At 53.8% G+C, this 27,030-nt stretch overlaps 3 protein-coding genes and 3 long non-coding RNA genes across 18 annotated transcripts in view; 5 read left to right on the top strand and 1 right to left on the bottom strand.

Annotated features, from left to right (window-relative positions):
• The window catches only part of LOC146752187 (uncharacterized), an 8,999-nt gene extending 6,688 nt beyond the window's left edge, over positions 1-2,311 (top strand). The window contains exon 2 of the long non-coding RNA XR_014940944.1: positions 830-2,311. This is a non-coding gene — a long non-coding RNA (uncharacterized LOC146752187). The remainder of the gene's footprint in view (positions 1-829) is intronic.
• LOC146752186 (uncharacterized) overlaps positions 1-8,302 on the top strand; it is a 22,179-nt gene extending 13,877 nt beyond the window's left edge. The window contains exon 2 of the long non-coding RNA XR_014940935.1: positions 7,919-8,302. This is a non-coding gene — a long non-coding RNA (uncharacterized LOC146752186). The remainder of the gene's footprint in view (positions 1-7,918) is intronic.
• On the bottom strand, positions 4,051-27,030 carry LOC146752183 (uncharacterized). Of its 10 annotated transcripts, none has more exons than XR_014940928.1 (4): positions 25,422-26,892; positions 6,188-6,259; positions 5,795-5,854; positions 4,051-5,058 (listed from the first exon to the last, which is right to left on the bottom strand). It is a non-coding gene; the product is annotated as an uncharacterized LOC146752183 (long non-coding RNA). The 10 variants fall into 10 exon arrangements; XR_014940923.1 differs by lacking the exons at positions 4,051-5,058; positions 5,795-5,854; positions 6,188-6,259 and adding exons at positions 11,394-11,973; positions 12,275-12,480; positions 12,663-13,749 and having other exon boundaries at positions 25,422-27,027; XR_014940920.1 differs by lacking the exons at positions 4,051-5,058; positions 5,795-5,854; positions 6,188-6,259 and adding exons at positions 11,394-11,973; positions 12,275-12,610; positions 13,317-13,749 and having other exon boundaries at positions 25,422-26,906.
• On the top strand, positions 8,841-11,329 carry LOC146752185 (SUN domain-containing protein 2-like). The gene is made up of 6 exons (XM_085532647.1): positions 8,841-8,849; positions 9,109-9,221; positions 9,322-9,574; positions 10,053-10,220; positions 10,933-11,019; positions 11,222-11,329. The coding sequence occupies exons 1-6, from the start codon at positions 8,841-8,843 to the stop codon at positions 11,327-11,329; spliced, it is 738 nt and encodes a 245-aa protein (XP_085388773.1).
• The window catches only part of LOC146752165 (uncharacterized), a 187,561-nt gene continuing 177,982 nt past the window's right edge, over positions 17,452-27,030 (top strand). The window contains exons 1-2 of one of the 4 annotated variants that reach the window (XM_085532988.1): positions 17,453-17,817; positions 20,072-20,418. In XM_085532988.1, coding sequence (XP_085389114.1) covers positions 17,527-17,817; positions 20,072-20,122 — 342 coding nt within the window. In that variant the 5' untranslated portion in view covers positions 17,453-17,526 and the 3' untranslated portion in view covers positions 20,123-20,418. Of the gene's footprint in view, positions 17,818-18,216; positions 19,819-20,071; positions 20,419-27,030 lie in introns of those variants that run through there. The other 3 variants (XM_085532983.1, XM_085532986.1, XM_085532987.1) reach the window with 3 other exon arrangements.
• LOC146752184 (ciliary microtubule associated protein 1A-like) lies at positions 20,274-22,267 on the top strand (the record flags this gene model as incomplete). Its single annotated transcript, XM_085533016.1, has 7 exons — positions 20,274-20,432; positions 20,610-20,730; positions 20,963-21,163; positions 21,317-21,418; positions 21,598-21,719; positions 21,887-22,027; positions 22,182-22,267. Coding segments are annotated over 7 exons (930 nt in total), but the record flags the coding sequence as incomplete, so codon positions are not given.

Below are 27,030 nucleotides of genomic sequence, written 5' to 3'. Positions count from 1 at the left end.
GGTACTGCCTAAGTCAATAGCATCTCAGGTGCTGACCCAGTTGCACGAACGGACCCACTGGGGAAGCCAAGCTTTAATAGATCATTTTGCCACTAAGTACATGTGTATAGGCCTACATAATCTAGCTAGACATATTACTCAAGGATGTATTACGTGCTTAAAGATAAACAGAGCCGTACAAAGAAAACTGCCTATGGGGGGAAGACCCTTGGCCACTAGGCCATTTTCTAGAGTCCAAATTGACTTTACCGAATTTCCTAAAGTAGGAAGATATAAATATGTATTAGTCATAATAGACCACCTCACACATTATGTAGAGGCATTCCCCACAACTAAAGCAACAGCTCAGGTAGTAACAAAAATATTACTCGAACAAATCATCCCTAGGTATGGGGTAACAGAAGTAATAGATTCAGATCAAGGACCACACTTTACATCAAGAATCACTAGAAATATAGCTGAAGCCTTGGGAATAAAATGGGAAGAACATACTCCCTGGCACCCACAGAGTTCAGGGCGAGTAGAGAGAATGAATGGGGAACTAAAAAAGCAATTGGCCAAATTAACACTAGAAACTAAGCTCTCATGGATAAAATGCATTCCCCTTGCCCTCTTAAACCTTAGGGCCCAGCCCCGGGCTGACATAGGAATATCTCCCTTCGAAATGTTATACGGAATGCCATATGATGCAGGAACCCCTAAAGATCACCCGGGGGTGGTAGATCAGAACATTCAAGCTTATATCACGGAATTAATGAAGTATAAACAGGAATTGTGGAAAAAGGGACAATTGACTCAAAGACCCCCTCTGGACATTACCCTCCATCAGATAAAGCCTGGAGATTGGGTTCTGATAAAGACCTGGAGAGAAACCACACTGCAGCCTCGCTGGGAAGGTCCCTATCTGGTGTTATTGACTACCAATACTGCCATCAGAACTGCTGAAAAAGGATGGACACATGCTAGTCGTGTTAAGGGTCCAGTACAAAATCACGAATGGAGAGTCACTAGTCCAGCGGGTGATTTGAAAGTAAAACTGTCACGAAACCCTCCGTCAAGGAAAATGAGAACATGAATTAACAATGATTGTATAAACGTATCAGTATAGAATTTAATGTAGAAGGGAATATTTTGACTATTGTGAATGCAACTGTTGGGATATGTTTTAGAAAGGTAGTGGACCCACTGCGGAAACAGGGATACACAAATTGGTTATTAGCCTTCAGAGTGGCCGTGGAAATTTTAATAGAAGGGGGTAAACCTGGGGGTGAATTTAGATCCTTACCAGCATCACTTAAGTGTATAACCAGTGGGAAAAAGAATAGGGTGCAGTACCCCAAAGACCCACTTAAAAGGGAAGCAAAACCAGCCCCTCCTGAAGAATACTCTTGCTGCCGAGAAGATTATACACCCCATGGCTCGAGGCAACCGAGTCGATGGGCGAGGCAGAGGAGATAAAACATGTGGAGGGGTCTGCTCCATTATGAATGAATCCAAAGATTTAGAATCCAGAAGATACCCCAAGACTGGAAATAACTCCCCCGAACAATTAAAGACTCACTACTGCAGTGGGAAAACTGCCTATCTAAAACTAGCTCAATTGATAATAATATTAAGTCTCATTAATGAGGGTTGGGGTACAGAGGTACAGACACATGAGCCATTTAAGTGGTCCCATCAGAAGTAGTGTTACAAAATAGAAGGGGGTTGGATCTTCTCCTATTGCAGCAAGGGGGACTATGTGTGGCTCTTAAAGAACAATGTTGCACCTACGTTGATCAAACGGGGGTAGCAATAGATACAATGCCTGAACTAAGAAAACAGTTAGAACAAAGAAAAAGAGCCCAGGAGTCGACAAGAACTAAAACGGTTTAATGAGCAAAACAAAATAGTACAATAAAAGAAAAGGGGGGACTGTGATAAAATGTTTGCTCATTAAGACCGGGATGTGGTAGCATTGTGGTGGAGTGCTTGTTCATTAGGACCGGGATGTGATGGTGGAATATGGAGGCCACAAGGGTTGCAGAGCACTCTAATTTTATGGGTAGATTGTGTACTCTGCGTAGTTACAGGCAAAGCGCGCCCCGATGGATACAAAGTTTCACAGAAGGACCAACCAAGGAATGACACACCAAGTGGCACGATCACGACCGACCAATTAAAGGACAATACACTCGGGATGGACCTTACAAAAGAAGTTGCAAGGGACGGGAAGGCGCGGCAGTTGGAGGAACGAGGATTCCCCTGTCGCCCAGCGCTGAATTGCCTTTTTGTTTTACCCGCTACAATTAATAAAAGTTTCTAATTGGAACATTATCGGCTCATTGCTTGTAAATTGATGACAATGTGCTCCCAACCTCGTCCCCTGCCTGAGACAGGCCATAGGGCACCCACAGCCTCTGGGCAGCCTGGGCCAGGGCCTCACTGCCTCTGGGGGAGGAATTTCCTCTACCCATCTACCTCCATTTCCACTCTTGGAGTTTAAAGCGATTCCCACTCGTATGATCGCTGTCTGCCAATGCCAAGTGACATGCAAGGTCTGGTAGTGGGTCAGGTAATGACACGACAACAGTACACGGACAACTGTAGTATAACTATCAATTTATTGGTAGTGTGGGGCCTGGAAAACTCTGGTTGATGACAGCAGTGGTTCTGTGGATGTCAGATGGTGCCCCAAACCAACCCACTGGGGGTGCTCCCACCTCCTGATGGATGGTGGAGAGGAGCAGGAGGGCAGAGGTGGTGCTGGGGAAGGGCTGGGGGCTGCTGGGCCTGGTCTGTTTCCCCCTGGCAGTGGTTTTCCAGGTGTCTGATGCCCCTAAGCTGACACGGTGGGGGGGGGGCGCTTCTACCTAATAAAGGATGGTGGAGGGGAGGGGGAGGGTGGTGACGGTGCCTGGGGGGGTGGGGGGCTGCTGGGCTGGTTGTGCTTCCCCCAGGCAGTGGTTATCTGTCTCCTGGACTGTTTCCCCACCTCTGCACTCTGCGTCCCCTGATGGATGCTGGAGGGGAGGAAGAGGCAGAGTTGGTGCTGGGGGCTGGGGGCTGCCGGGCCTCTCATGCTTCCCCAAGGCAGCAGTTGTCCGGGTGCTGGGTGATGCTCCGGAGCTGAGGGGACCGCTCCCGCCCCCTGAAGGATGGCGGTGGGGGTGGGGAGGGGCGGCGATGATGCCCGGTGGGGCCGGGGGCTGCTGGGCCTGTCGCTCATCTGCCGGTCAGACGTTGTTTCAGTGCTGGCCGATGACCGCAAGCCTCCACCCCGGGTGGGTTCTTTCTGTCCCCCGAAGGATGGTGGTGGGGGACGGGGGGGCGGCGTTGATGCCCGTCGGGACCGGGGGCTGCTGGGCTTGTCAGAAATCCAGTCCAGGCGGGAAGCTTGGCAGTGAGCTGTAGATGATGGTATTGTCCTGGGTTTGTTTAGCCCATTTTTTAGCTTCCCAGCGGCGCCTGCAAAGAGAGGAACGTGCTGAGGGCACAGGAGAGCCCCTGCTCTGCTTTCTCACAGTGCATGGCAAAGAGCCACCCTCAGCTCCCAGCCTGTCTCTGGCCCAGCAGTAAGGATGGGCTGAAGCCAATGACAACATCTAACTGCGTCAATCACAGACCGTGTGAGCCAACAATTAACTGGTCTCTTTACGCTGCTTTAACTAGAAACGCCTCCTGGCCCACAGCAGCCCTACAGTAAAGAGTTGGGCAGGATGGGGATGGGGGTCAACAACTCACTTTCTGTTCCTGTACCAGTAAATAAGAAGCCAGCACAGAAGCATCCCCAGCAATAGGGAACCCAAGGAAGCTCCAGCAACTATCAGGTAGAACTTCCAACCAACTTTAACTTGCTCGGCGTTTGCACGTCCTGCACCAGGCACACCTGGAGGAACAACATGGTCATTGCTGTGTCTCGTGCCTTAATGGAAATCTCAAGGAGGTCTGACATTGCTACACAATTCTTTTCCATTTTGTTGGCCTCCTGGAACAAGTGAAAATCCTCAGGCTGCAATGCTTCCCCGCTTCCAGGGGAAGCAAAGGGAACTCCCAAAGGCAACGCGCATCGAGGCGCTCTGGAGCCTCTATTTTGCCTCTCAGCTTTGGGTACGCTCTGGCTCTGCCAGATTTGCTCCTTCTTCTCCATCATGCTCTAACATTTCTTTTGCACTCACCTACCCTTGCCTTGTGAGGCTGGGTAGTGCTGCCGCAGGCCGGCACACCGTGACCCTTTGGGACACGTCGTCTGACTAAACAAAACTCATTAGAGCAGAAGGAGAGTGTGTGCATCTGTTTAATCAGTTGCTGCTAAGAGTGACGTGGACAAGAGCCACGGTCGTGTTGTGCAGGGAGTGCTGCCCTGAGCTCTCCCCTCCCACTCAGACCCCACTCCTCGGGGGCAGAGTCAGGGCCCCTCAGCAGCACCTGAACCTGTTTCTCCCCTTTTCCTTCCCCCCGGCATGGGCACAACTTGCACGCTCCTAGTTTTCAGGATGTTTCTCCTGCTTATGAACTCCTGCCAGATCGCTGCTTACCTGGATTCCTCAGAAAACGATAGACCCCGTTGTGGTGGGCTTCCGTGGGATTTGACAGCGCTGTGAAGAATGAGAGAAAGGCAAAGTCTGGGCATGGTGCAGGCACAGAGGAGGCAGAAGGACGAGGAGGCTCCCTCTATGCCATTGCGCCAGTTGTGAGTCAGTGCATCTCTCTTGACCTCAGTTTGCAGGATGGACCCCGCTCCGGGCTGCTGGTGTGTCTGGAGCCTCAAGGGAGGCACAGCAAGCTCAGAATGCAGGGACTGTGTGAGGGAGGTACGCTGAAGGGTCCTATTCCCTCCCATCTCTTCTGAATGTGGCTTTGGTGGCCTTGTTCCCAAAAGGACAAAGTTCCTAAGTCCCTGGGAACTGGGTGCAGTGGGAGGGGAGCAACCTCTAACCATGGCCACGGAGCTCTACCGGCGGCCCTTACCTGCAGTGCCAGCTGCTTGCGAGGCCTCTCTTTCTCCCAGAGGGATGGGCAGTGTGCGACGGATGCCTTGCTGAAATGCATCCATGTGAGCAGGCTCTGCGTCAGTCCCTTTAGAAAGGAGGTAAGAGAGTAGGGCTGTAAGTAACTGCTTCTCATCAGGATGGTATCTTTAGGAGGAAGGTGATGCCGCAAGCCAGTGCAGACACAGGGGCATCACCACAGCAAGGCTCTGATCCGTCCTTTCCTGCTGTGCCGGATGGTTGTTTAACTGGAATGACAGGACTGCTGCACAGCACTCTTCTCTCCCTACTACGCTGTGTGGAACTATCTGGGGAAGAGAAGGGGAAGATCTAAAGGCCTTTTCCTGTGGGATTGCCCTGAGGCTTATGGACCATATGATGCGGAGGCTTTGGCAAGGCACTGCTTATAGGCACAGCGGTAATCACACACCCATTGTGCGTTGTGATCTCTCTCTTCCTTAGGGACCTGCAGTGACTGGAAGGGGCTCAGGTGACGATGTGGCACCCAGAGCTGGGTTGAAAGTTGCAGAGGGGCCAGGTGGGCAGTTGGCTGGCACTCAGCAGCTTTGCAGATACTCTCTCCAGGCCACGTGAAACAGTCCTCAGAGACAGCATGGAAGAACATTGGGGTTTTCTTACTAGAACGATCTCCGATGGATGGAGAGAAAGCCAATGGGACAGTGGGTGCACACAGCACCCAAGGAACAGTGACTGCCCAAGCTTCTCATGGACGAGAAACCACCAGGCAGCAAAAAGCTGAACCCTTCCTGAACTTCCACAACCAAATATGAGTAAAGATCATGAGGTGAAGACTGGTGACTTACCTCTGGCATCCACCCCAGGTTCAGGGACAGGTCTCCATTCTGGTAATCCACCAAGAGGGCCTGCAGGCACAAGTGTGATCAGACACAGGTGAGGAGAGCTTCCACTGCACACTGGGGCCTGGTTTTTCTGCAGTGACCTGCAGAGACTGGCAGCAGGTCGGGGAATGACATGGCCCAAACAGCAAAGGCATCGGTTTTCTCCTCCAAAGAGTGGCAAGGGCTGCCTTCCCACTGAAATGGGACAACTCTCCAAGTAAAGAACTACTCTCAGCTGATCTGTGTACAGCCTTTAAGGCACAAAGAGACTTGAAAGACCTTTGGAGGTTCTTAAGTACCTGAATAAACTATTACAGCGCTCATTTTTCTGTCTTCCAGGAAACAGACACAACTTACCTCTGGGTTTCCCCTGAGGCACAAAATCAGTATCCATCAAAACATCTGGATAAGGAACTCCAACATCATCATCTAAAATCAAGAACAGATGAGAGATGTTCCCATTGCATGTTGCGCCTTCTCCCTTAGTGACTGGGGACTGGTCAGGTAATGGAATGGGAGACTCAGACCGTGATTGCCAAAGCTAGAGAATAACCGGGGTGACCTGGAGCCTGGCACTCGGCAGCTTTTCAAATGCCCTCTCCAGGCCACTTGTAACACACCTCTGGGACCTCATGGAAGGGTATACAGCCCGTCAGGGCTTTCTTACTGGGAGCTCCTTGCTGGATCTCCCACTAAAGCACCAGAGGAAACGATGCCTGTTCCTTCCTCTGGGCTCCAGCTGGGTGTCTCTGTTGGGAACTGGGATTTGCCTGTGGGGAGCACTGGGAAGCCAGAGCAGAAATGCTCACGCTTTTCCCAGCACGCTTCTTCTGAGCTCTCCCATAGGACACCTCCAGGGTGGGCTCAGCCAGCAGCAGAGCCATGGCCTGGCATAGCTGGAGCCAGCCCTGGGGAGCACTGCTTCCATAACCCACACCCGACTCCTGGGGTGCTGCCTGGCCCCCTTCCCAATAAACCCTTGCAGAAAGGCAGCCCCGGGGCAGTGTGGCACAGGGACAACAGCCTGGACCTCTGGCCTGTAGTTACACTTGGTCCCATCTTTGCCCACCCACCTGCTGCTGGAGCTCGCCACGGCGCAGCACAAGTCTCCTTGGAACACATGGCCATCAGTAGGAGGAGGAGAGCAAGGCGGGCGGGGGACACGGCCCCCCACACTCGTGCCATGCTGCCACCACCACCGCTGCAGCCACAGCAAGTGCTGGGGCCAGCACGGAACAGCTGGGGTACACACACTGAGCACTGTGACCTCATCGAGCACGGCAGGCATTGTGACCTCACATCCCTTCCAGGATGCAGATCTGTTCTGCTGCCATGGCCAGGTTCCCCCTGGGCTTGTGTGCACTGTGTGGTGGGAGCGGATCAGCACTCATCTGGAGCAGCAGGAGACCACAGCTGAGGTTTCCACATTGACATCATGGAAACAGAATCATGGAAAGGTTTGGGGGGGAAGGGATGCTGGAGACACAGGTGCTGTCTAAGCAGAAAGAAAATCACTTTAATGTTGCTTTTATTGCTCATACAGCTCCGGAGATTTAGTTTTGACTTTCAATGGCACCAAAGAAGCCATTTCTTCAGTGACGCTATATGTGTTATCACAACCTCTAACAAAAACGGCAAATCGAGCGGTATCTGTAGCACCAACAGTTCCATTGATTGCCAGAGCATTTTGATGGATTGATTGATAGATTTTCCTATTTCTTCAGTCTGCCTGGCTCTAGTTTGTTATAACAGAGCAATTTGAGAAAAATCCATTTGTTTTTTCAGGACAAATGATATCTGCCATGCCAATTTTGGTCAAAATATATCATAAAATCAATTTCAGGGTGTGAGTGTGTCACAATTTCTGTTAGAATATGTCATTAGCTCTATTTTGGAGTGTAAGAACATCATATATTGGGCCATAATAGGGGCAAAACATAACTTCTGAGGGTGAGAACTTCACAACTCATGTCAAAATATGCAATAAATCCAATTTTGGAGTGTGTGAGGGCCACAATTTGGGTCAAAATATATCATTAATCCTATTTCAGAGAATGAGAACGTCACAGTTACTTTTATTCTCCCCAGGGTCTGCAGGTCTTTTTCCACTTGCACACTGCACTCGCTTGTCCAATGCACGACACAAAGCCCAGGTGAAACACCTGCTTGCAAAATAAGTCTTTGCCAAATCAAGATAAACGCCCAAGGTCAGCTCTCTCTACAAAGCAAGTTCTTTGTGACCACAGCCACAAACAGCAGTTCCATTCAAACGATCAGAATTCTTTCTTCCATCCCAGGACTGTTCTTCAATCACAGACCTTCAGGTCCCCGACAAAACTCCCTGAGAATGTCCTTGGGACAAACCCTGCAGGGACAAGGCTGCTTCTTGCCCGTGCTGCCCTCTGGTGCCCAGTGAAGTTCCCGATGATCAGTGACACCCTCTGATAATCAATAAATCCCTCAGCAAAGCTACACGCTGTGTGTCTGTGTCCTTGTTCTCATGCTCAGCAGGGACTGCTGGGATCTGTTCCTGCCTGGCTGTGGCCACCTCAAAGTGCTGGGAGGCTTCCCCAGCTCCATGCCATGCACACCAAGTCCTGCACCCCTGTGGGCTTCCCCACCCTCTCTCATCACCTGCTCATCCACCCTTTCACAGCAACACCATGGAAGGCAGCGCTGGAGCTGGGAACTCCTCCCCAGCCAAGCTGTCATGGATTTGTACCTTTTGCTATGGGTTTCCCACCTCATCACATCCTGTGGAGCTCAGAGAAGAACTACACGTTCCAGAGGCCCTCAGGTTCAATTAGACTGTATTATATTGTGTAATCTTGCATCCCGACATCGTAGTTAGTAAAGTAAGTCTTCCTCCTTAGATCGTTGCCACTGCTCTGTTTGTTTCCTTAGCCCAGCTCCCATCTTCCTACCCCTTTCCCTTCCCATTATTGGGGGCCGGGGAGCCCAAAGGCCAACTAGCCCCCTGTTATGGACATAGATTGATCCAGATAACTCCATGACGAGGGTGAGCAGTGATAGGACAAGGGGGAATGGTTTTAAACTGAGACGGGGGAGGTTTAGGATGCATCTTAGGAGGAAGTTTTTCCCCCAGAGGGTGGTGACGCACTGGAACAGGTTGCCCAAGGAAGCTGTGGATGCCCCATCCCTGCAGGCATTCAAGGCCGGGCTGGATGTGGCTCTGGGCTGCCTGGGCTGCTGGTTGGCGACCCTGCACACAGCAGGGGGTTGGAACTGGATGATCATTGTGGTCCTTTTCAACCCAGGCCATTCTACGAGGGCTTTGCATCAAGGTGCTCAGGGCTTCATCCAACCTGGTCTCCAACGCCTCCATGGCTCCTCTGGGCAGCACATTGCAGGGCCTCACTGTCCACTGGGGGTCCAGAATTTCCTCCTCACTTCCCATCTAATCCCCCCATCTCTGAGGCTTTACAAACCCTTCCCCTCTGCTCCCAGGGCTGACCGGCTCCTTTCCCCAGTCAGCGCTTCAGGCCGGGACTCAGCAGTTCCCATACACAGCAGGAGGGATTCTGCACCCCAGAGCCCCGCCAAGAGCTTTGGGGATTGAGCATTCCCTCCTTCAGCTCATCTCTGGGCCATCCCAGTGCACGTCTGTCCATCTTTATTTCAGGTGCCACTGTTGATGCGGAGAGGACAACCAAGAGTTATGGTGGGAAAGGCCGGCTTTCTCCCCTCTTTTCCTCCGCGAAGTCCCCGGAAACCATCTTGCAGGTATGGCAGGAGAAGTGCTGACTGTGGGCTTCCCCCCCTTGCTTTCGCCCCCCTCCCCCCACAGACACCCCACAGAGCCCCATAAGGGCTCCCCCTCCACCCCTTAGTCCTTTCTTCCCCCAGTCCTTCCCCTTCCATCCTTCCCCCCCATCCTCACCCCATTCTGGCTGCACATCCATTTCCTTTGGCCCAGCTGCTCTGCTCAGCCCACACTCTTCCCCACATCGCTGACACCAGCGTTGGGAGGGTGCTGGGCTGACAGATGCTGGGGAGGGCTGCCCCGCCGGCTCTGTGCAAGCAGAGAAAGGCAATTGACTCCAGAGCTGTTGTCCAAACCTCTGCATATTGCCCTCCCGTCCCTTGAGTAGCGTTCCATGACGGGCAGCCCCATAGAAGACAAGGTCTGTGCTCCTTGCCCAGCATCCAGCTCTGGCGGCTCTTTGCCTCCCCACTGATGGACGCATCTTTCTCCTTTCAGCCCGATGTTTCTGCTGGAAGCTGCTGGGCTTTCCAAGGATCTCAGGGCCATGCTGTCATCCAGCTGCCAGAGAACATCTGGCCCACGGCTTTCACTGTGTGGCACGTGTCCAAGGCAGTGTCTCCCTCTGGGGAGGTCAGCAGTGCCCCCAGAGACTTTGCCATCTTGGTAAGTCTCTGCTTGCTGCTGCTTCTGGAGGACCCCGAGGAAAAAGCTTTGCCATAGAGCCCCATAAGAGCCCATTGAATCCATATAGAGCCCCAGAGACAACAAACACAACACCATAACCGCAACATAAGACCCCATAGACCCCCACAGACACCCTAATGAGCCCTGTAGAGCCCCCACAGACACCCCATAGAGCCCTATAATGTTCTGCAAGACCCCATAGAGCTGCACAAGAGCTCATAGAAAACTAAAGAGCCTCATGGTGCCCCACAGACACCCAACAGGGCCCCATAAGGGCCCTACAGACACCCAACAGAGCCCCATAACTGCCACATAGAGCCCTGTAAGACCTCATAGAGCCACACAAGAGCTCATAGAGCACCATAGAGCCACACAGTAGACACCCAACAGAGCCCCATATGACCCATACTGTTGGGAGCTCCCAAATTTCAGTGGTGGGCTGCTGCAGAGCATCCTGCCTGAGGGCACCGAATCCCTCGGGTGGTTCCATGTCTCCAAAAGCCTCTACGGCTCTTTGTGGCCGAGCAGCTGGGAGCAATTGCTCCCATGCCCTGACTCAGGTTCACCCTCCTTTGTGCTCCAATCCTGCCAGAGCACAGGGAGGGTTGGAAGGGCTCCCACCTTTGGCCTCAGTGTGTTCTTTATGGCACGGCCTGCCTAAGTGTGACCGCCATCATCTCTTCTCTTTGAGGGAGTGGATGAGGACGAAGAGGAAACTCTCCTGGGGTCATTTGTTTACAACGTGGACGGAGAGATCTCCCAGGCCTTCCACGTTCAGGTATGGCAAGTGCAAGGGGGGAGGCCAGCTGCCTGCAAGGCATGCTAAACAACTATTGAATATGAATCTGAATTCCAGGAAATCACTGACTGTGTATTAGGTTCACCCATATCTATGGGGCGAACCGTGGGATCTGTGGGGCACTATGTGGCACTGGTCCCCCTCCGGCCCATAACGAAGCCTCTCCTCTTTGCATTGGCAGGAGAAGCCCCTTCAGTCGTATCGAAAGTTCAAACTGGATGTGCGGAACAACTGGGGAAACGCGGAATACACCTGCGTGTATAGAGTGGAAATCCACGGAAACCCCTAAAAACCCCTAAAAACCCCTAAAAATCCCTAAAAACCCCTAATAAACCCTAAAAACCCCTAAACTCTGATGTCTACCAGAGGGTTTTAATTAGGGACTGATCATTCACTGAAGAGATGTTGATAACTTTCTGCCCACCTCGAGGCTGGTTGGGGGGAGGGAGGAGCTGCGGGGCTGAGTTGGGTGGGTGTTTGGGGGGGGACCGGAGAGGGGGCCGGGGCGAAGGGAGTGGGGGCTGCGGGCCACTCTGCGTTGGCCCTGTGCTGCCTCTGCGGTGCTCAGGGCTTCTGCTTTCTGGGTGAATACAAACTCCACTTGTTTATTGATGAGCTGCAACCAGACTTGGAGCGCCAAGCTGGGCTGCTGCCACGAAGCCGCTGCCTTCTGACGCTCCTCCACTCAGTCTGTCCATTGCAGCTTCTCCATCTTCATTGTAGAGGACTGGAAAGAAACAAAGCAAGAATCAAGAGGACACCGCTTCCCTCAGCATTCTACAAGCCCCTTCGTGTCTGACAGACAGGGACCCTGAGAACAAAAAGAGCACGTCTGTGCTCGCCAGGGACTCAGCTCTGCATGGGCAGCGGCAGCTCTCAGAGAAGCCTTCTTCATTTCCTCTCTCCTCTCTTTCTGTTGTCATCATCATCTGGCTGTAGAGCAAGGAAAGAGAAATTCATTTTGTCAACAGCAAAACTGCGGAAACATGGGTACCATGAAAACAGGCCAGGAAGCCTCTCAGGGAAGGGGGTTTCTAGTGGGACGTGGAGTTAATTGGAAAAGAGGGGGCCAGGCATTCTGGCATGGTCCTGGTCAAGGACATGGACTGGGTAGCCTTCAACTCTTTTCTCTTCTCTGTCCAGAGAAGGAAAAAGCAAAGCAAACCCTAAGCATACTCCATGCGCTTGATAAAGGAAGTGCCTCACCACGGCTGCTACGACAGCATCTTCTTACCTCTTGGCTTTGAGGCCCAGGACCGCTCAGTCGGCACTGGGGCAGGCCCAGGATGTGCTGCTGGAGCTGGCACACTGCCTCTGCTCTGATGTGGGCTCTGGACCTTTGCCACACTGCACTCCACCTTCGAGTGTTTCTTGGCAGGCCACAGCTCTGCTTTTTGCTCCTCTTCCTCCACTCCCTTGTGCTTTCTTGCAGCCACGGTCCTGCAGAAGGAGTGGTTGTCAACTGTGGGGTAAGGTCGTCCCCCTGTCCTGGGACCTGCTGTTCCAGGAAGCCCTCCAGCCTGGAGAGCAGCTTTCACGTAGATCTTGCCATTTGGCTCAGCACCTCTCCCTGTTAGAACCAAGAAAGGGGAAGCTGCAAGATTTAACGAGTCCAGCACTACCTTCAGGCTGCAAACTGGCACAGAATCACAGAATCAGATGGGCTGGAAGGGACATCCAGAGATCATCGAGACCAACCCCCCAGCTGGGCCACGATACAAGGACATCTCATCTCCAGTGTTGACTGCAATGGATCATAGGCTCTTGGGTGAACTGTGGGTTTGCATTTCCAGTCCTGGACAGGAAAGGTCACTGTCAACCCCTCCAACTGCAAGACCTCAAGCAACATGCAATGACAACAGTCCCAGGAAAGGACAGACAGCAAGCCTAACTAGAAAGACAGGACCCAGAACCCAGATGCCTGCTGTGTGTCTGCAGCTCTCTTCACAGCTGGGCCACACTCCACACCAGTGCCCTGCCTTCCTGCAAGGCCACGCTTCACTGCAAGCCTGTTTGCTTCAGCTTCTGGCAGAAAGGAAACAAGAAAGACGTGAAGAGCATCTCTTGGGAGGAAGATCTGAGCACAGCCAACCACAAACTTCTGCTCCTCAAGCGTACTTTCTGCCATTTGCCTTCCTGCTGCTACAGCGGAGTGCCATTTCTGCAGCCAGCACACATCTGCAGCGTCCTTCCTTCTCTCCTCCAGCACACACACCCCTTCATGCAGCCCTAGATAGAGGCAGCTACCCACATCTAAGCTCACAACAGCTTCTGACCTGGCGAGGCTTTACATTTCAACCCTTGGCAGCTGCAGCCACCTGGCTGTACTTCAGGGGCTCCACCTTCCTGTGGGCTGAAAAATGCCACAGACAGAGTTGATGATACGGTTGCTGTTCCACAGCTGCTTCCCTAGAACTGCTACTAAGGGACATCAACCAGAACGGCCCCACGTTTGGACAGGCTCCTCCGAGGGGGAGGTCTGCTTCTGAGAAGGGAGGTGGTGGCCCTGTTTGCACCATCCATAAAGGCATACGAGCTTTAATCCCCCCACCAACCTGGCAAGGACTCCCTGCGGGACTTGAGGTGGTGCATAGCTATGAGGTTGCTGGCCAGGTGAAACATCGGCCACTGCCGAGTCACGATCACATTTCCAATCCTGATTTCTTTGGAGATGATGTCAAAGGAGCCAAAGGTGGGAATCCAGACTCCCTGCAAGTGAAAGAAAAATGAGGCGTGGAAGGGTTACGGGCTGGCTGGAGGAAGAGCTGGAGTTGATCCAGCGTAGGGACAGAGCTTAGGAGCCCTCTCCCACTGTTCAGAGACACAAGCCAGGGCACAGGAAAGGCTTTGGGAAGGGGCTGCACAGTCATCTCCTTCTTCTCGCCCTCCCAAATGCAGCACAGCAGGCAGGGCAGAAACAGCCCCATGGGATCCAGAGGCTTCCAGAGTCCCAGGGACTTAGGAACTTTGTCCTTTTGGGAACAAGGCCACCAAAGCCACATTCAGAAGAGATGGGAGGGAATAGGACCCTTCAGCGTACCTCCCTCACACAATCCCTGCATTCTGAGCTTGCTGTGCCTCCCTTGAGGCTCCAGACACACCAGCAGCCCGGAGCGGGGTCCATCCTGCAAACTGAGGTCCAGAGAGATGCACTGACTCACAGATGGCGCAATGGCATAGAGGGAGCCTCCTTGTCCTTCTGCCTCCTCTGTGCCTGCGCCATGCCCAGACTTTGCCTTTCTCTCATTCTTCACAGCGCTGTCAAATCCCATGGAAGCCCACCACAACGGGGTCTATCGTTTTCTGAGGACTCCAGGTAAGCAGCGATCTGGCAGGAGTTCATAAGCAGGAGAAACATCCTGAAAACTAGGAGCGTGCAAGTTGTGCCCATGCCGGGGGGAAGGAAAAGGGGAGAAACAGGTTCAGGTGCTGCTGTGGGGCCCTGACTCTGCCCCCGAGGAGTGGGGTCTGAGTAGGGGGGGAGAGCTCAGGGCAGCACTCCCTGCACAACACGACCGTGGTTCTTGTCCACGTCACTCTTAGCAGCAACTGATTAAACAGATGCACACACTCTCCTTCTGCTCTAATGAGTTTTGTTTAGTCAGACGACGTGTCCCAAAGGGTCACGGTGTGCCGGCCTGCGGCAGCACTACCCAGCCTCACAAGGCAAGGGTAGGCGAGTGCAAAAGAAATGTTAGAGCATGATGGAGAAGAAGGAGCAAATCTGGCAGAGCCAGAGCGTACCCAAAGCTGAGAGGCAAAATAGAGGCTCCAGAGCACCACGATGCGCGGTGCCTTTGGGAGTTCCCTTTGCTTCCCCTGGAAGCAGGGAAGCATTGCAGCCTGAGGATTTTCACTTGTTCCAGGAGGCCAACAAAATGGAAAAGAATTGTGTAGCAATGTCAGACCTCCTTGAGATTTCCAATAGAGTACAAGACACAGCAATGACCATGTTGTTCCTCCAGGTGTGCCTGGTGCAGGACGTGCAAACGCCGAGCAAGTTAAAGTTGGTTGGAAGTTCTACCTGATAGTTGCTGGAGCTTCCTTGGGTTCCCTGTTGCTGGGGATGCTTCTGTGCTGGCTTCTTATTTACTGGTACAGGAACAGAAAGTGAGTTGTTGACCCCCATCCCCATCCTGCCCAACTCTTTACTGTAGGGCTGCTGTGGGCCAGGAGGCGTTTCTAGTTAAAGCAGCGTAAAGAGACCAGTTAATTGTTGGCTCACACGGTCTGTGATTGACGCAGTTAGATGTTGTCATTGGCTTCAGCCCATCCTTACTGCTGGGCCAGAGACAGGCTGGGAGCTGAGGGTGGCTCTTTGCCATGCGCTGTGAGAAAGCAGAGCAGGGGCTCTCCTGTGCCCTAAGCACGTTCCTCTCTTTGCAGGCGCCGCTGGGAAGCTAAAAAATGGGCTCAACAAACCCAGGACAATACCATCGTCTACAGGTCACTGCCAAGCTTCCTACCTGGACTGGATGTCTGACAAGCCCAGCAGCCCCCGGTCCCGACGGGCATCAACGCCGCCCCCCCGTCCCCCACCACCATCCTTCGGGGGACAGAAAGAACCCACCCGGGGTGGAGGCTTGCGGTCATCGGCCAGCACTGAAACAACGTCTGACCGGCAGATGAGCGACTGGCCCATCAGCCCCCGGCCCCACCGGGCATCATCGCCGCCCCCCCCCACCCCCACCGCCATCCTTCAGGGGGCGGGAGCGGTCCCCTCAGCTCCGGAGCATCACCCAGCACCCGGACAACTGCTGCCTTGGGGAAGCATGAGAGGCCCGGCAGCCCCCAGCCCCCAGCACCAATTCTGCCCTCTTCCTCCCCTCCAGCATCCATCAGGGGACGCAGAGTGCAGAGGTGGGGAAACAGTCCAAGAGACAGACAACCACTGCCTGGGGGAAGCACAACCAGCCCAGCAGCCCCCCACCCCCCCAGGCACCGTCACCACCCTCCCCCCCCCCTCCACCATCCTTTATTAGGTAGAAGCGGCCCCCCCCTCCCACCGTGTCAGCTTAGGGGCATCAGACACCTGGAAAACCACTGCCAGGGGGAAACAGACCAGGCCCAGCAGCCCCCAGCCCTTCCCCAGCACCACCTCTGCCCTCCTGCTCCTCTCCACCATCCATCAGGAGGTGGGAGCACCCCCAGTGGGTTGGTTTGGGGCACCATCTGACATCCACAGAACCACTGCTGTCATCAACCAGAGTTTTCCAGGCCCCACACTACCAATAAATTGATAGTTATACTACAGTTGTCCGTGTACTGTTGTTTTGTCATTACCTGACCCACTACCAGACCTTGCATGTCACTTGGCATTGGCAGACAGCGATCATACGAGTGGGAATGGCTTTAAACTCCAAGAGTGGAAATGGAGGTAGATGGGTAGAGGAAATTCCTCCCCCAGAGGTAGTGAGGCCCTGGCCCAGGCTGCCCAGAGGATGTGGGTGCCCTATGGCCCGTCTCAGGCAGGGGACGAGGTTGGGAGCACATGATGCAAAAGCTCCAGTGTTTCTGCATAAGGTTTACCAGACAGCAGGCACCATCCTGCTCTGACTAGCAGGCAGTCATTTGCTTTGCAATTAGAAATAAGCAAGCCTTTATTTGAGAAACAGGCTCTATAGGAAAAGATATCAGAAGGAATGAACTCTGGGTGCAGTGCAAGAAAAGAGAAATTCATTTTGTCAACAGCAAAACTGCGGAAACGTGGGTACCATGAAAACAGGCCAGGAAGCCTCTCAGGGAAGGGGGTTTCTAGTGGGACGTGGAGTTAATGGGAAAAGAGGCAGTCAGGCATTCTGGCATGGTCTTGGTCAAGGACATGGACTGGGTGGCCTTCAACTCTTTTCCCTTCTCTGCCCAGAGAATGACAAAGCAAAGCAAACCCCTTTAATTCCCCCTCCAACCTGGCAAGGACTCCCTGCGGGACTTGAGGTGGTGCATAGCTATGAGGTTGCTGGCCAGGTGAAACATCGGCCACTGCCGAGTCACGATCCCGTTTGCTGTCCTGATTTCTTTGGAGATGATGTCAAAGGAGCCGAAGGTGGGAATCCAGACTCCCGGCAAGTGAAAGAAAAATGAGGCGTGGAAGGGTTATGGGCTGGCTGGAGGAAGATCTGGAGTTGATCCAGCGTAGGGACAGAGCTTAGGAGCCCTCTCCCACTGTTCAGAGACACAAGCCAGGGCACAGGAAAGGCTTTGGGAAGGGGCTGCACAGTCATCTCCTTCTTCTCGCCCTCCCAAATGGGAGGGGGCTGGGGGGGTAACAGGTGGGGCTGGGGGGGGTAATGTGGTCCCTATGGTGTGGGCGATGAAGGTGATGTGACGCTATGGGGTAAATTGGGATGGTAATGTGACCCTATGGGGGTAGGTTGGGGTGGTCACGTGACCCTGTGTGGTGCACTGTGGCCCTGTGTCTGAGCTGTGGGTGCCACGTGATCCCACCCGGTGCCCCCATGTCCCCCATCTCCCCCTGCTGCAGCCGCCATGTTTGCAGAGGAGCGCAAGGAAGGCAGCCCCCGCTTTGCCAAGCTGCACTTCCCGGTAGGGCTGTGGGTCAACAACCTCCGCAAGCTCCTGGCCCAGATCCGGCACCGCTGGCCCAGCGCCGCCTCGGTGCTGCTCCGACTGCGCCAACACGGCAAGGCCAAAGCGGGCCAGCACAAGCGCCTCTCCAGCCTCTTCCACCGCAACTACGGCGCCCCAATCAGTAACGTCACTGCTGCCCCACATGGGAACGCTGCTGCTGCTGCCCCACATGCTGCTGGACAGCACTGGGTGAGTGCGGGGAAATGGGGCACCGTAGAGCCCGTCAGCAACACATAGAGACCCAGAGACCATAGAGCCCCGTCAGTACCCCATCATCACCCCATAGACCATAGGTGCCCATCAGCACCCCATGGAGCCCCATAACCCATAGAGTCCCATCATTGCCCCATGGAGCCCCACAGACCGTAGGTTCCCATCATCACCCCACAGAGCCCCCCCATGGACACTCATGTTGTGCCTCCCCACAGAGCCCCACAACCACCCCACAGACCCCATCATGACCTCATATAGCCCCATAACCCCATGGCACCCCATAACCTCCCCATTGACCCCCATGTTGTCCCTCCCCCCAGAGCCCCATCATCACCCCCCAGACCCCCATAACCCCCATATTGTCCCTCCCTGCAGACCCCTGCTGGTGCCTCAAGCTCAGCCAGGTGCTGGGTGAGCAAGAAGAAGCTGTGCCCACCAGCAGAGGCCTCTGCACCAGTACATGCACCAGGGTGTATGTGCATCCATCATTACAGAATCACAGAATTATCAAGGTTGGAAAAGACCTAGAAGATCATCTAGTCCAACCATTCCCAATACTTCCCGGCTAAATCATATTCATCAACACAACATCCAGACGTTTCTTGAACACTCCCATGGTCGGTGTCTCCACCACCTCCTTGGGCAGTGCATTCCAATGCCTAACTACCCTTTCTAAGAAGTAATACTTCCTAATGTTCAGCATGAATCTCACCTGGAGCAGCATAAAACCATTCCCTCTAGTTCTATAATCGATTACATGAGAGAGTAGGCCAACCCCCAGCTCACTACAACCTCCCTTCAGGAAGTTATAGAGAGCAGTAATGTCTCCCCTGAGCCTCCTCTTCTCTAGGCTGAAGCATCCCCCAAATGCAGCACAGCAGGCAGGGCAGAAACAGCCCCATGGGATCCAGAGGCTTCCAGAGACTTGGATGGGCCCTGAGATACGACAGCACCAGCACAAGTGACCCTGCATTGACAGGAAGCCCGTGGGATGCCCAGAAGAGAAATGTGGGCTGAGTTTCCTGCTTTCTGTGCAAACACTGGAAGGCCAAAAGCCGGCTGGCCGGCCTGGGGATTCCTATGCAGCCTGCCCGGGGCTCAGTGCCAGGCAACAAAATGGCTGCCTGACCTGCTGGGCCTGTGAGGCCAAAAGCCGGCCAGGCAGTCGGGGGGGACCTTGCCAGGCCTGAAGCTGGTCATGCGGTTAGGGGGGCCCTGCCAGGCTAAAAGCCAGCTGTCTGCTCTGGGGGGCACTGCCAGCTCCAATGCCTGCAGGCCGGGGAAGCCCTTCCAGGCCAAAAGCCTGCAGGCCGGGGTCCCTGCCAGGCATGGATTTAGACCCCGGGGCTGGTGATGGCCTCTCAGGCTGTGGCTTGATGCCTTGGGGCTGGTGCCAGCCTGCCTGGCTGTGCTGGGAATGCAACCTTGGTTCTGCATCACAGTTTGAACAGGGCAGTTAGGAGCATGTTTTAGAAATACACAAGGTTCCACCCATGCAGTGGTTATTCCTGTGCCTGTGTTCCAAAGCCCAGGCTCCATGAAGGTCAACACTGTTTTGTTGCCCAGTGCCCAGCAACAGCCTCCTGCCGCAGTTCCCTGCAGGACGCTGGTGACTGTCACAGGCTCTGCTGCAGAAGACAGACATCAGGACGCTAAGTGCTGGCTTCAGTTTCACTCTTTATTTCCTCTCTCCCTTTGAGCATCCTCTATGACCATAACTGACCGGTCCTGACTGCACAGCACTTCCCATTCACACACACAACTCCATCAGTAAGAAACAAAACAAGAGAGAAAGTACCAATCTGAACAGCCAGCAGGACCTGGCTAAGCTCTGCTGTGTGATCTACCCCTGGATCTGAGGGGTCACTGTCAGGAAGTGCCCGCTGTGACAGAAGCCAGCCACCAGGGACATCCCTACATCCAGCACATCAGCATCAATGGAGCCAAGGATGGGAGCTGGAGATCCTTCCGCAGAAGGCCACCTGATCCCAGAGCAGCCATTGCAATGTGCTCTGCAGCTCTGTCAAATACAGCCAGTGGAGGTCAACAGACACAACTTGAGCATGGGGCCGGGGGGTTGGGGAACACAAGCAGTGCCCTCCAGGCATGCAGCAGGGCTGCTGGCTGCTCATGGCAGTGCCATGGGGTTTCCAAAGCACAGTTTCCACACTTTTCCAGGGTTGGACGGGACTTTCAGTCCATTTCCCCATTGGGATTCTCTCTCTTGCAGGTGATGCTGATGAAGCCCCAAGAGCTCTGGGCGGCACATGGCTCATACTAGGAGCTGCAGGTGTCGGCTGCGAGAGCTACCACTTCTTCCTGCTTGGGGTGCAAGGCCGAGAAGGCGTGGAGGGCTGCAGGCCAGCCAGGAGATGTCACAGCACGGATGGAATCATCCGGAGCCTGTGTGCTGTCACAATGCGCGGCCATGACGTCGCCGGGCCCTCCCCAAGGACAGCCGGCCACTGGCTCCAGGAGCATCATTTGTGAGCTGTGCAGCCCGCAGCCGCTCGCCGTGCCCTGTGCCTGAGAGCAGCCCCAGCAGCAGACCAGCTCAGCCTCATCGCGCTCGTCCTCCAAGGCTCAGAGAGGTGAGGGAGAGCTCCTGCACACTTCAGGCTGCAGAGCCCAGCTTGGCTCTGGTGTGTGTGAGGGGCATGTAGCACGAGACTGGCAGGACTGGCAGTGAGCAGGAGAAATTGCTGCCAGCCCTTCCGGCTCAGGAACTCCCGTCAGTAACTGCTCTGCTCTTGCCTTTAGGTTTGGAGCACATGCCTATCAACATGGACGGAGCCTGGGTGGGGACCTGGAGACCCCATCGGCCACGTGGCCTCATCTCGGCCCAGTTCCCCAGCCCCGGGCCCAAATACTCCATCCCGGGGACAACAGGTACAGCGACCATCCCCAGGGCGTGAGGCGCATTGGGGACATCACGGGGCAGAGCAGCTCCCCAGCCTTGCCCCGTTCTGGCAGAGCCTCCTGGCTCTCTGGCACAGCTGCAAGCCAGGCCTGGCCGAGGAAGGCCAATGCTGCTGGTGATGCTCCTTGTGACCCAAGGGGCCAAAGGAGCTGGAAATATGCAGCTGCACAGGGGTGTGCTCTTTTCTGCTTTTCCTCCTAGGTTACGTGGGCCACAGCCCCACCAAAAACCGTGCCCCCGCGTACACCTTTAGAGGGACCAAACGGCCTGCGGCAGGGAGCTGCGGGCCAGGTCCCTGCTACTTTGTGGAGCCGGCCATCACCAGGAATGGCAAGTACGTGGTTCCAGGCGCCCACCTCCAAGGACGACCCACCACCAAGACCACCGTCACCCCCGGACCGAGTGAGTACCACTGCTGCAGTGTCCCCGCGTGCTGCAGTGTCCCCGCGTGCTGCCTGTGTCCCCCAGCAATTGTGCAGCTCTTCAGAGGACTCTTTCTGGCTGCAGAAGGAGACCAGCCCTTCACAGCTTTCTTCCTCTTCTCCTCCGCCCCAGGTGACTACCGCACCGAAGCAGCCAACAGGCACGTCTTCAAGTGCCCACCGGTGCAGTCCATGGCCTTCCGGCGGGAGCCCCTCCGCACAGACCGCCCTCCAGGTACGTGACCCTGGCAAAGGCAGACCCTTCAGCCTGAGCATCCTCCAGGGACGGGCTGCTGCTCAGAGGGGCAACACGTCCCTCCTGCTCCCACCAGCGGGCTGTGCAGGCTGCCCCTCGCTGCTGCTTCCATCTCCTCCATCCCCTCACGCACACACTCTCTGCTGCTCCTCCTGCAGGTCCTGGCACTTACACACTGCCCAGGCTGATGGGGCCCAACACAGCCTACACATCGGCCAGCCCCTGCTACTCCATCAGGGGAAGGAGCCAGCGTGGTCGCTTTGACGAGGACCTTGCCAAGGTGAGCTCTGCTGCTCCTCTCTTCCATGTTAGCGTCCAAAACCAGGCTCCTCTCCCTGTGCCACAGGGGCTTCCAGCCCTGCTGCAGCTTTGCTAAATGCAGCCTTCCAGGGAAAGAGAGAGCCTTGAATGTGACCCCAGCCCCGTGTGGCCATGACTCTCTTGCAGACTCCAGGTCCTGCGGCGCTCCCCAGAGTGGCCGTGGATGTGTACAAGAAAAGGGCGCCCGCATACACCATGGCAGCCCGACCAAAACATGGAGAGGGCAAAGCAGTGAAGCCCGGGCCGGCAGACTACAACGTAGGCCAGGTAAGGCAGCTGCTCAGCTCTTCCCCTCTGCTTCACAAGCACAGCCTTCACGCCTCTTCCCCCTCCCCTGGGCCTTCCCCACATCTCCCTTGCAGGGAGCGAGGGCAGCAAAGAAGGGCCCTTGCTGATCTGCCTTTCCTTTCTGCCCTTCCAGGTGACGCTGATCAAGCCCCAGGCGCCTGCCTCCACTTTTGGGATCCGGCATTCCCTCTACACAACCCCCCTCATTGTGGAATAAGACAGCACAGTCTGGAAGGTTGCGGGGAGGGAAAAGGGAGAGTAACCAACATCTGGCTGTCTTCTGTTTCCATTTCCCTTCATCCAGTCGGGCTTTTGCCCATTACAATGTTAGATGTTAGTGTTAGGATAAGTCATTAATAAATTAATTAAAAACCTTACGTAGACCTTCTTGTTACTCCTTTTTCCTCACCGCTACACACAGGAATGCGCTGCCGCTCCCTGAAGCCTTTCTAACATCAGCGCATAGGAAAACGCTGATGCTTTATCAGTCATTTGCATTACTGAGGGGTTCTGTGTGGTCACTGGGGATCTCTGCGATCCCTATGCATCTCTATGGTGTCCTTATCAATCTCTATCAGGTCCCTAGTGCGGCTCTGTGTGGTGATATGGGGTCCCAATGGGCCTCTTTGGGTTGATATGGGTTCTCTAAGGGTCTCTTTGGGATCCCTAAAAGTCTCTATGGGGTGATATGGGAACCCTATGGGTCATTATGGGGCTACTAAGGGGCAAAATGGGGTCCCTGTGGGGTCAGTCGGGGCTCTATGGGGCTCTATGGGGTCACAAGAAATCTTCATGGGTCCCTAAGGGGCTCTTTGGGGTAATATTGTGCTCTACGGAGCTCACTGGGGTCCCTGAGGGGCTCTCTGGAGTCCCTGTAAGTCTCTTTGGAGTCTGCATGAGGCTCTATTGGATGATATGGGGTGATATGTGGTCCCTATGGGGCTCTTTGGGGCTTCTGAGGAGCTCTTTGGGGATTGTTGGCACCCTATGGGGGTCTGCAAAGTGAGAAAACGCTGATGCTTTATCAGTCATTTGCATTACTGAGGTCTGCCACGTGCTGAAGTAAGGAATGAAGGGAGCAAACAGCAAAGGGAGGCGGCCGTGGGCAGTGCAGCCCTTCCAGCACCATCAGGTAGATGTAAGTGAGTTGCCTGGGGCTGAGTGACTTAAAGACCTGCTGGTGATCATCTGCCAGCTTACAGGATGGCCAGCAGCATTTCCTGTACCTGTGACAGCTCCTGGCTTGGCCATAAAGACATTCCTGGAACAAAGGTTGAAGGGAAAATAATGAAACACGGAGGCAAAAAGAGAATGAAAAGCAAAGGATGGCAACAAAGATAGAGAAAGCAATGTTTGGGTTGGAAGAGATCTGGAAGATCACACGGTTCCAACCCCCCTGCAGTAGGCAGGGACACCTCCATCTACACCAGGGTGCTCCAAGTCCCACCCAGCCCGGCTTTGTGCACATAAAGACAAACCATGTCTGCCCCCTGAAACCTGTAACAGCCACTCAAGGGGACACACAGCACCTCTCATCATTTCATTACTCTGCAGACAAGGTTTAACAGCAGAGCACTGACCCGTAACCAGCAAAGCATCTTCCAGGTCTCCAGACCTCCCAGATTTAATGCTGTCTGTTATGTCCTTGATAGAAATGCCTCTGTACACATCAAAAACTAGGAGGAAGAGTCCACGGTGGAGAGTCAGAGAGATCCAAAGGGCCATTTGGCAAGAACAAGCTCCTCACATGCTGCAAGAACATTCTATTGTTCCTGCAGCACTGCCAGATATATCAGGACCGTCCCAATAAAATAATCCATTTCCATTGCTAACAGTCCTGCTAATTGGCCTACCACAGCTGTTACCATTTTCAAGATCTTCTACTTCATGCTGGCAGATGAATTTCTCAGCTCCTCTCCCCCCTGCCCCAATGGTGGGCACACTCCTCAATCTCTGCTTTCCACGCTAGAGCAGCAGCAAATTGTACTTAGGTTTCTGAAGTCCCTTCCAGTCTCAGAAGGGAATGAAACAGACCAAAGGGAATGGATGCAATGGGGCTCTCGCTAAGACACCTGCTGACCCAGAAGCGCTTGCACTTACTCAACACCTATGAAGCTCCTATAAAAGCATCACACACAAATAAGGAAGGGAAGAAAAACCCAGGACGCTGTGGAGGGGTCCTACCTCTGAGCAGGTGATGCCTGTTCCATGTACAGAGGACGGACATAAATTGTACCTCATCTATTCCCCACTTCCTCTCCCCCGCTTCGTACAGGCACTTATAGACATTATGGATGGGAAAGTAAGGCTCGTGGAGAAGCCTGGGTATACACAAGGTCTATAATTCATTGGTGGTAGAGAACTGCTGGCCTGTACGTGTCCAGATCATGGATATTTTCCAACAAGCACCTTCCAGGCATGGCAGCTCACAGCTGAAATGTCATTGCCCCTGCCAAGTAACTTGCCTGCCTAGAGACGTCTCATTAGAGACTCGCAAACAAGAGCAGAACCCATTTATTCCTATTTCACAGGTTGGCTTCTCTTCACCACACATCACATGCACAAGAACACATTGCTCTTGCAAGGAAGCACGTTCCTACACACCACAGCATCCTGCTGAGCAAGGGCATCATCCACATACATTCCCTCATCTCTGTTACCCTGCAAAGGTTCAAGGACACAAGACACAGCTCAGCACAGCATCTACTGGAAGCAACCCTTGAGAATTCCCCACTCAGAAACAGCTGCTGGAGATGGCTATTGGAGTCCTTCAAAGGGAATACTAGCTCACAAACACAGTGACGCATCTCAAATGTGCTTTGGGCTTCCTTCTGAAATGAGCAGCAACCCACTTTACTGGGACACTGAGAAAAGAGCCCCTGGCATTCATGCACACCCAGAGTCAGAATCCCTTCCCTGCACAAGATGGGTTTGAGGAGCAGGCCATGAGACACATCGGGTGAGAAAAAGCCAGCCTGGAGCTCCTCACCGCTGAGCACAGAGCTGCACCCACAAGAAGATTCAACCCCTTCTCCCCTCGCCTTGGCTCACTTGGCCAGAACTTCAGCAATTACAAAAGGAAGATTTGCAAACCTTCACAGCCCTCCTCACTTTGTGCACATCAGACATGGCGGTGGGAGTCATCATCCCCACCATCACCCTCTCAAAATTCCCACTCAGCAACGTCAAGTCACCAATCAAATCCTAGAAAGCCAAGAGAGGAGGAAGGAGGTGGCAGAAGGTGCAGCCTTCCAGGACAGACAGAACTGAGCTGTTCCCCACTTCTCTTTAGGCTCTAGCCCTCCTTGCATCAACAACTGCTCTGAACTGAACAAGAACAAAACAACCTTGGTCAAGGAAATTCTCCGCCGACCTTTCTCTCACGGAGATTGGGTCCTTTTTCACTTTTCACCCCAGTGACACAACCGCCTTCACACATCTCTGTAGACCTTTTAGGTGATCGGAACTTGCTGACGTTGGGAAGCATTTAGTTTGGTCAAGATGTCAATGATGATCTCTTCATCCGTGCCTGCAAGAAACAAATGGAAGCCAGTCAGGCTGCTTGCACAAGAATCAGAAGTGCCCTCTGGTCTTGTGCCGCCTCCAGTCCCCTGCACAGCCAGTTCTCAACAGCCCCAGGACTACATCCATGCACACAAAGCTGCCAGGACACACTCCACCAGAGGAGCTGTATTTCAGGACATAGGAAAGGCAGTTGTCTTTCCACTTCCCAACTATTTTTAGGGCAGCTGTGCAGCAGAGCAATGCAAGCAGCTGCGCTTCCCTGGAACGAACCACCAGAGCAGCCATTCCCAGTGCTGGGGAAAAAAACAAGAAATAAAGTTGACCTGTGGAGGGAGATCAACTTAGCAGAGCCCTTCATGGCCTTCCTGAGTGCTGTGCTTCTTGCTCAGCGCTGAAGCTCGAGATCCCCTTGATTGTTGCCTAAGGCCACAAGAAAAGGATTTAGCAAAGGCAGACTTGCGCCCATGCACACAGAGAGTTTAATTGAAACAAAACAAAGCACATAATAGACGTGAACACAGAGATAGTAAAACTCCACCCACACAAGTGATGTTGCATCAGACTTCTGTCTCAGGCAGCACTCTATTCTAAGGGGACTTCCCAGGCACATCAGAAAGAAGCCACAGGGGCACAACTATATCGAGTACATAACTCCATGCAGCTGCCCACAGAGTCTGCAGTGAAACAAAAGCTGGACCACCTTGCATCTGTGTTCAGTCCCACCAGGCCTTCTTCCTAGCAGATCTCCGTGTCAGCCATAAAGCAGTGTGCTCCCATCACAGCCCTAGCTCCTTCTCTTGGAGCAGGTAAGGACCATTACTCAGCACCATTCCTTTTGCTCTACTCGGCACTGGTGAGGCTGCACCTGGAGAACAGTGTCCGGGTCTGGGCTCCCAGTACAAGAGACAGCTGGACACACTAAAAAGAGTCCAATGGAGGGCTACCATGATGGTGAAGGGACGGAACACCTCTTCTATGACAACAGCCTGAGAGAAGTGACTGCTCAGCCTGGACAAGGGGAGCTCAAGAGGATTCCACCCATGGCCATCAATCCCTGCAGGGAGGAACGTTGCGGCAGCATTGCAGCTACTAATGAACTTCCCAGTGCATCAGTAGCAAAATATGCTACTAAAAAGGAAAGACAAAACTATTGTAAAAAATCTCTCAGTCGTTAAGGACACATTCTAAGTAATGAAAGGTAAAACAAAGCAGAGCCCAAAGCTGTATTAAATCTCTACTCGGGTCAGAATTCTCCTGAATTCTGCCTGATAAGTGCCACTTCCTGCCCCACAAGTTCAACCTCCTTCCCCACAAGTGCCACCTCCCGCCCAACAAGTGCCACCTCCCGCACCACAACTGCCACCTCCTGCCCCACAAGTGCCCACTCCTACCCACATGTGCCACCTCCTGCCCCATAAGTACCACCTCCTGCCCCACAACAGCCACCTCATGCCCCA

The sequence above is a fragment of the Coturnix japonica genome, unplaced genomic scaffold (assembly GCF_054131305.1).
Source record: "Coturnix japonica strain WE unplaced genomic scaffold, WE-NBRP24 Scf050, whole genome shotgun sequence".
Classification (NCBI taxonomy): Eukaryota; Metazoa; Chordata; class Aves; order Galliformes; family Phasianidae; genus Coturnix; species Coturnix japonica.
This window is presented reverse-complemented; position numbering and strand designations above follow the sequence as displayed.

Excerpts from the sequence above, each read along its gene's own strand:
- LOC146752185 (XM_085532647.1), top strand. Across the intron at positions 9,222-9,321 it reads GGCCTCACTGTCCACTGGGG|TCAGCGCTTCAGGCCGGGAC; the intron begins GTCCAGAATTTC and ends TCCTTTCCCCAG. Across the intron at positions 10,221-10,932 it reads CCAGAGACTTTGCCATCTTG|GGAGTGGATGAGGACGAAGA; the intron begins GTAAGTCTCTGC and ends CTTCTCTTTGAG.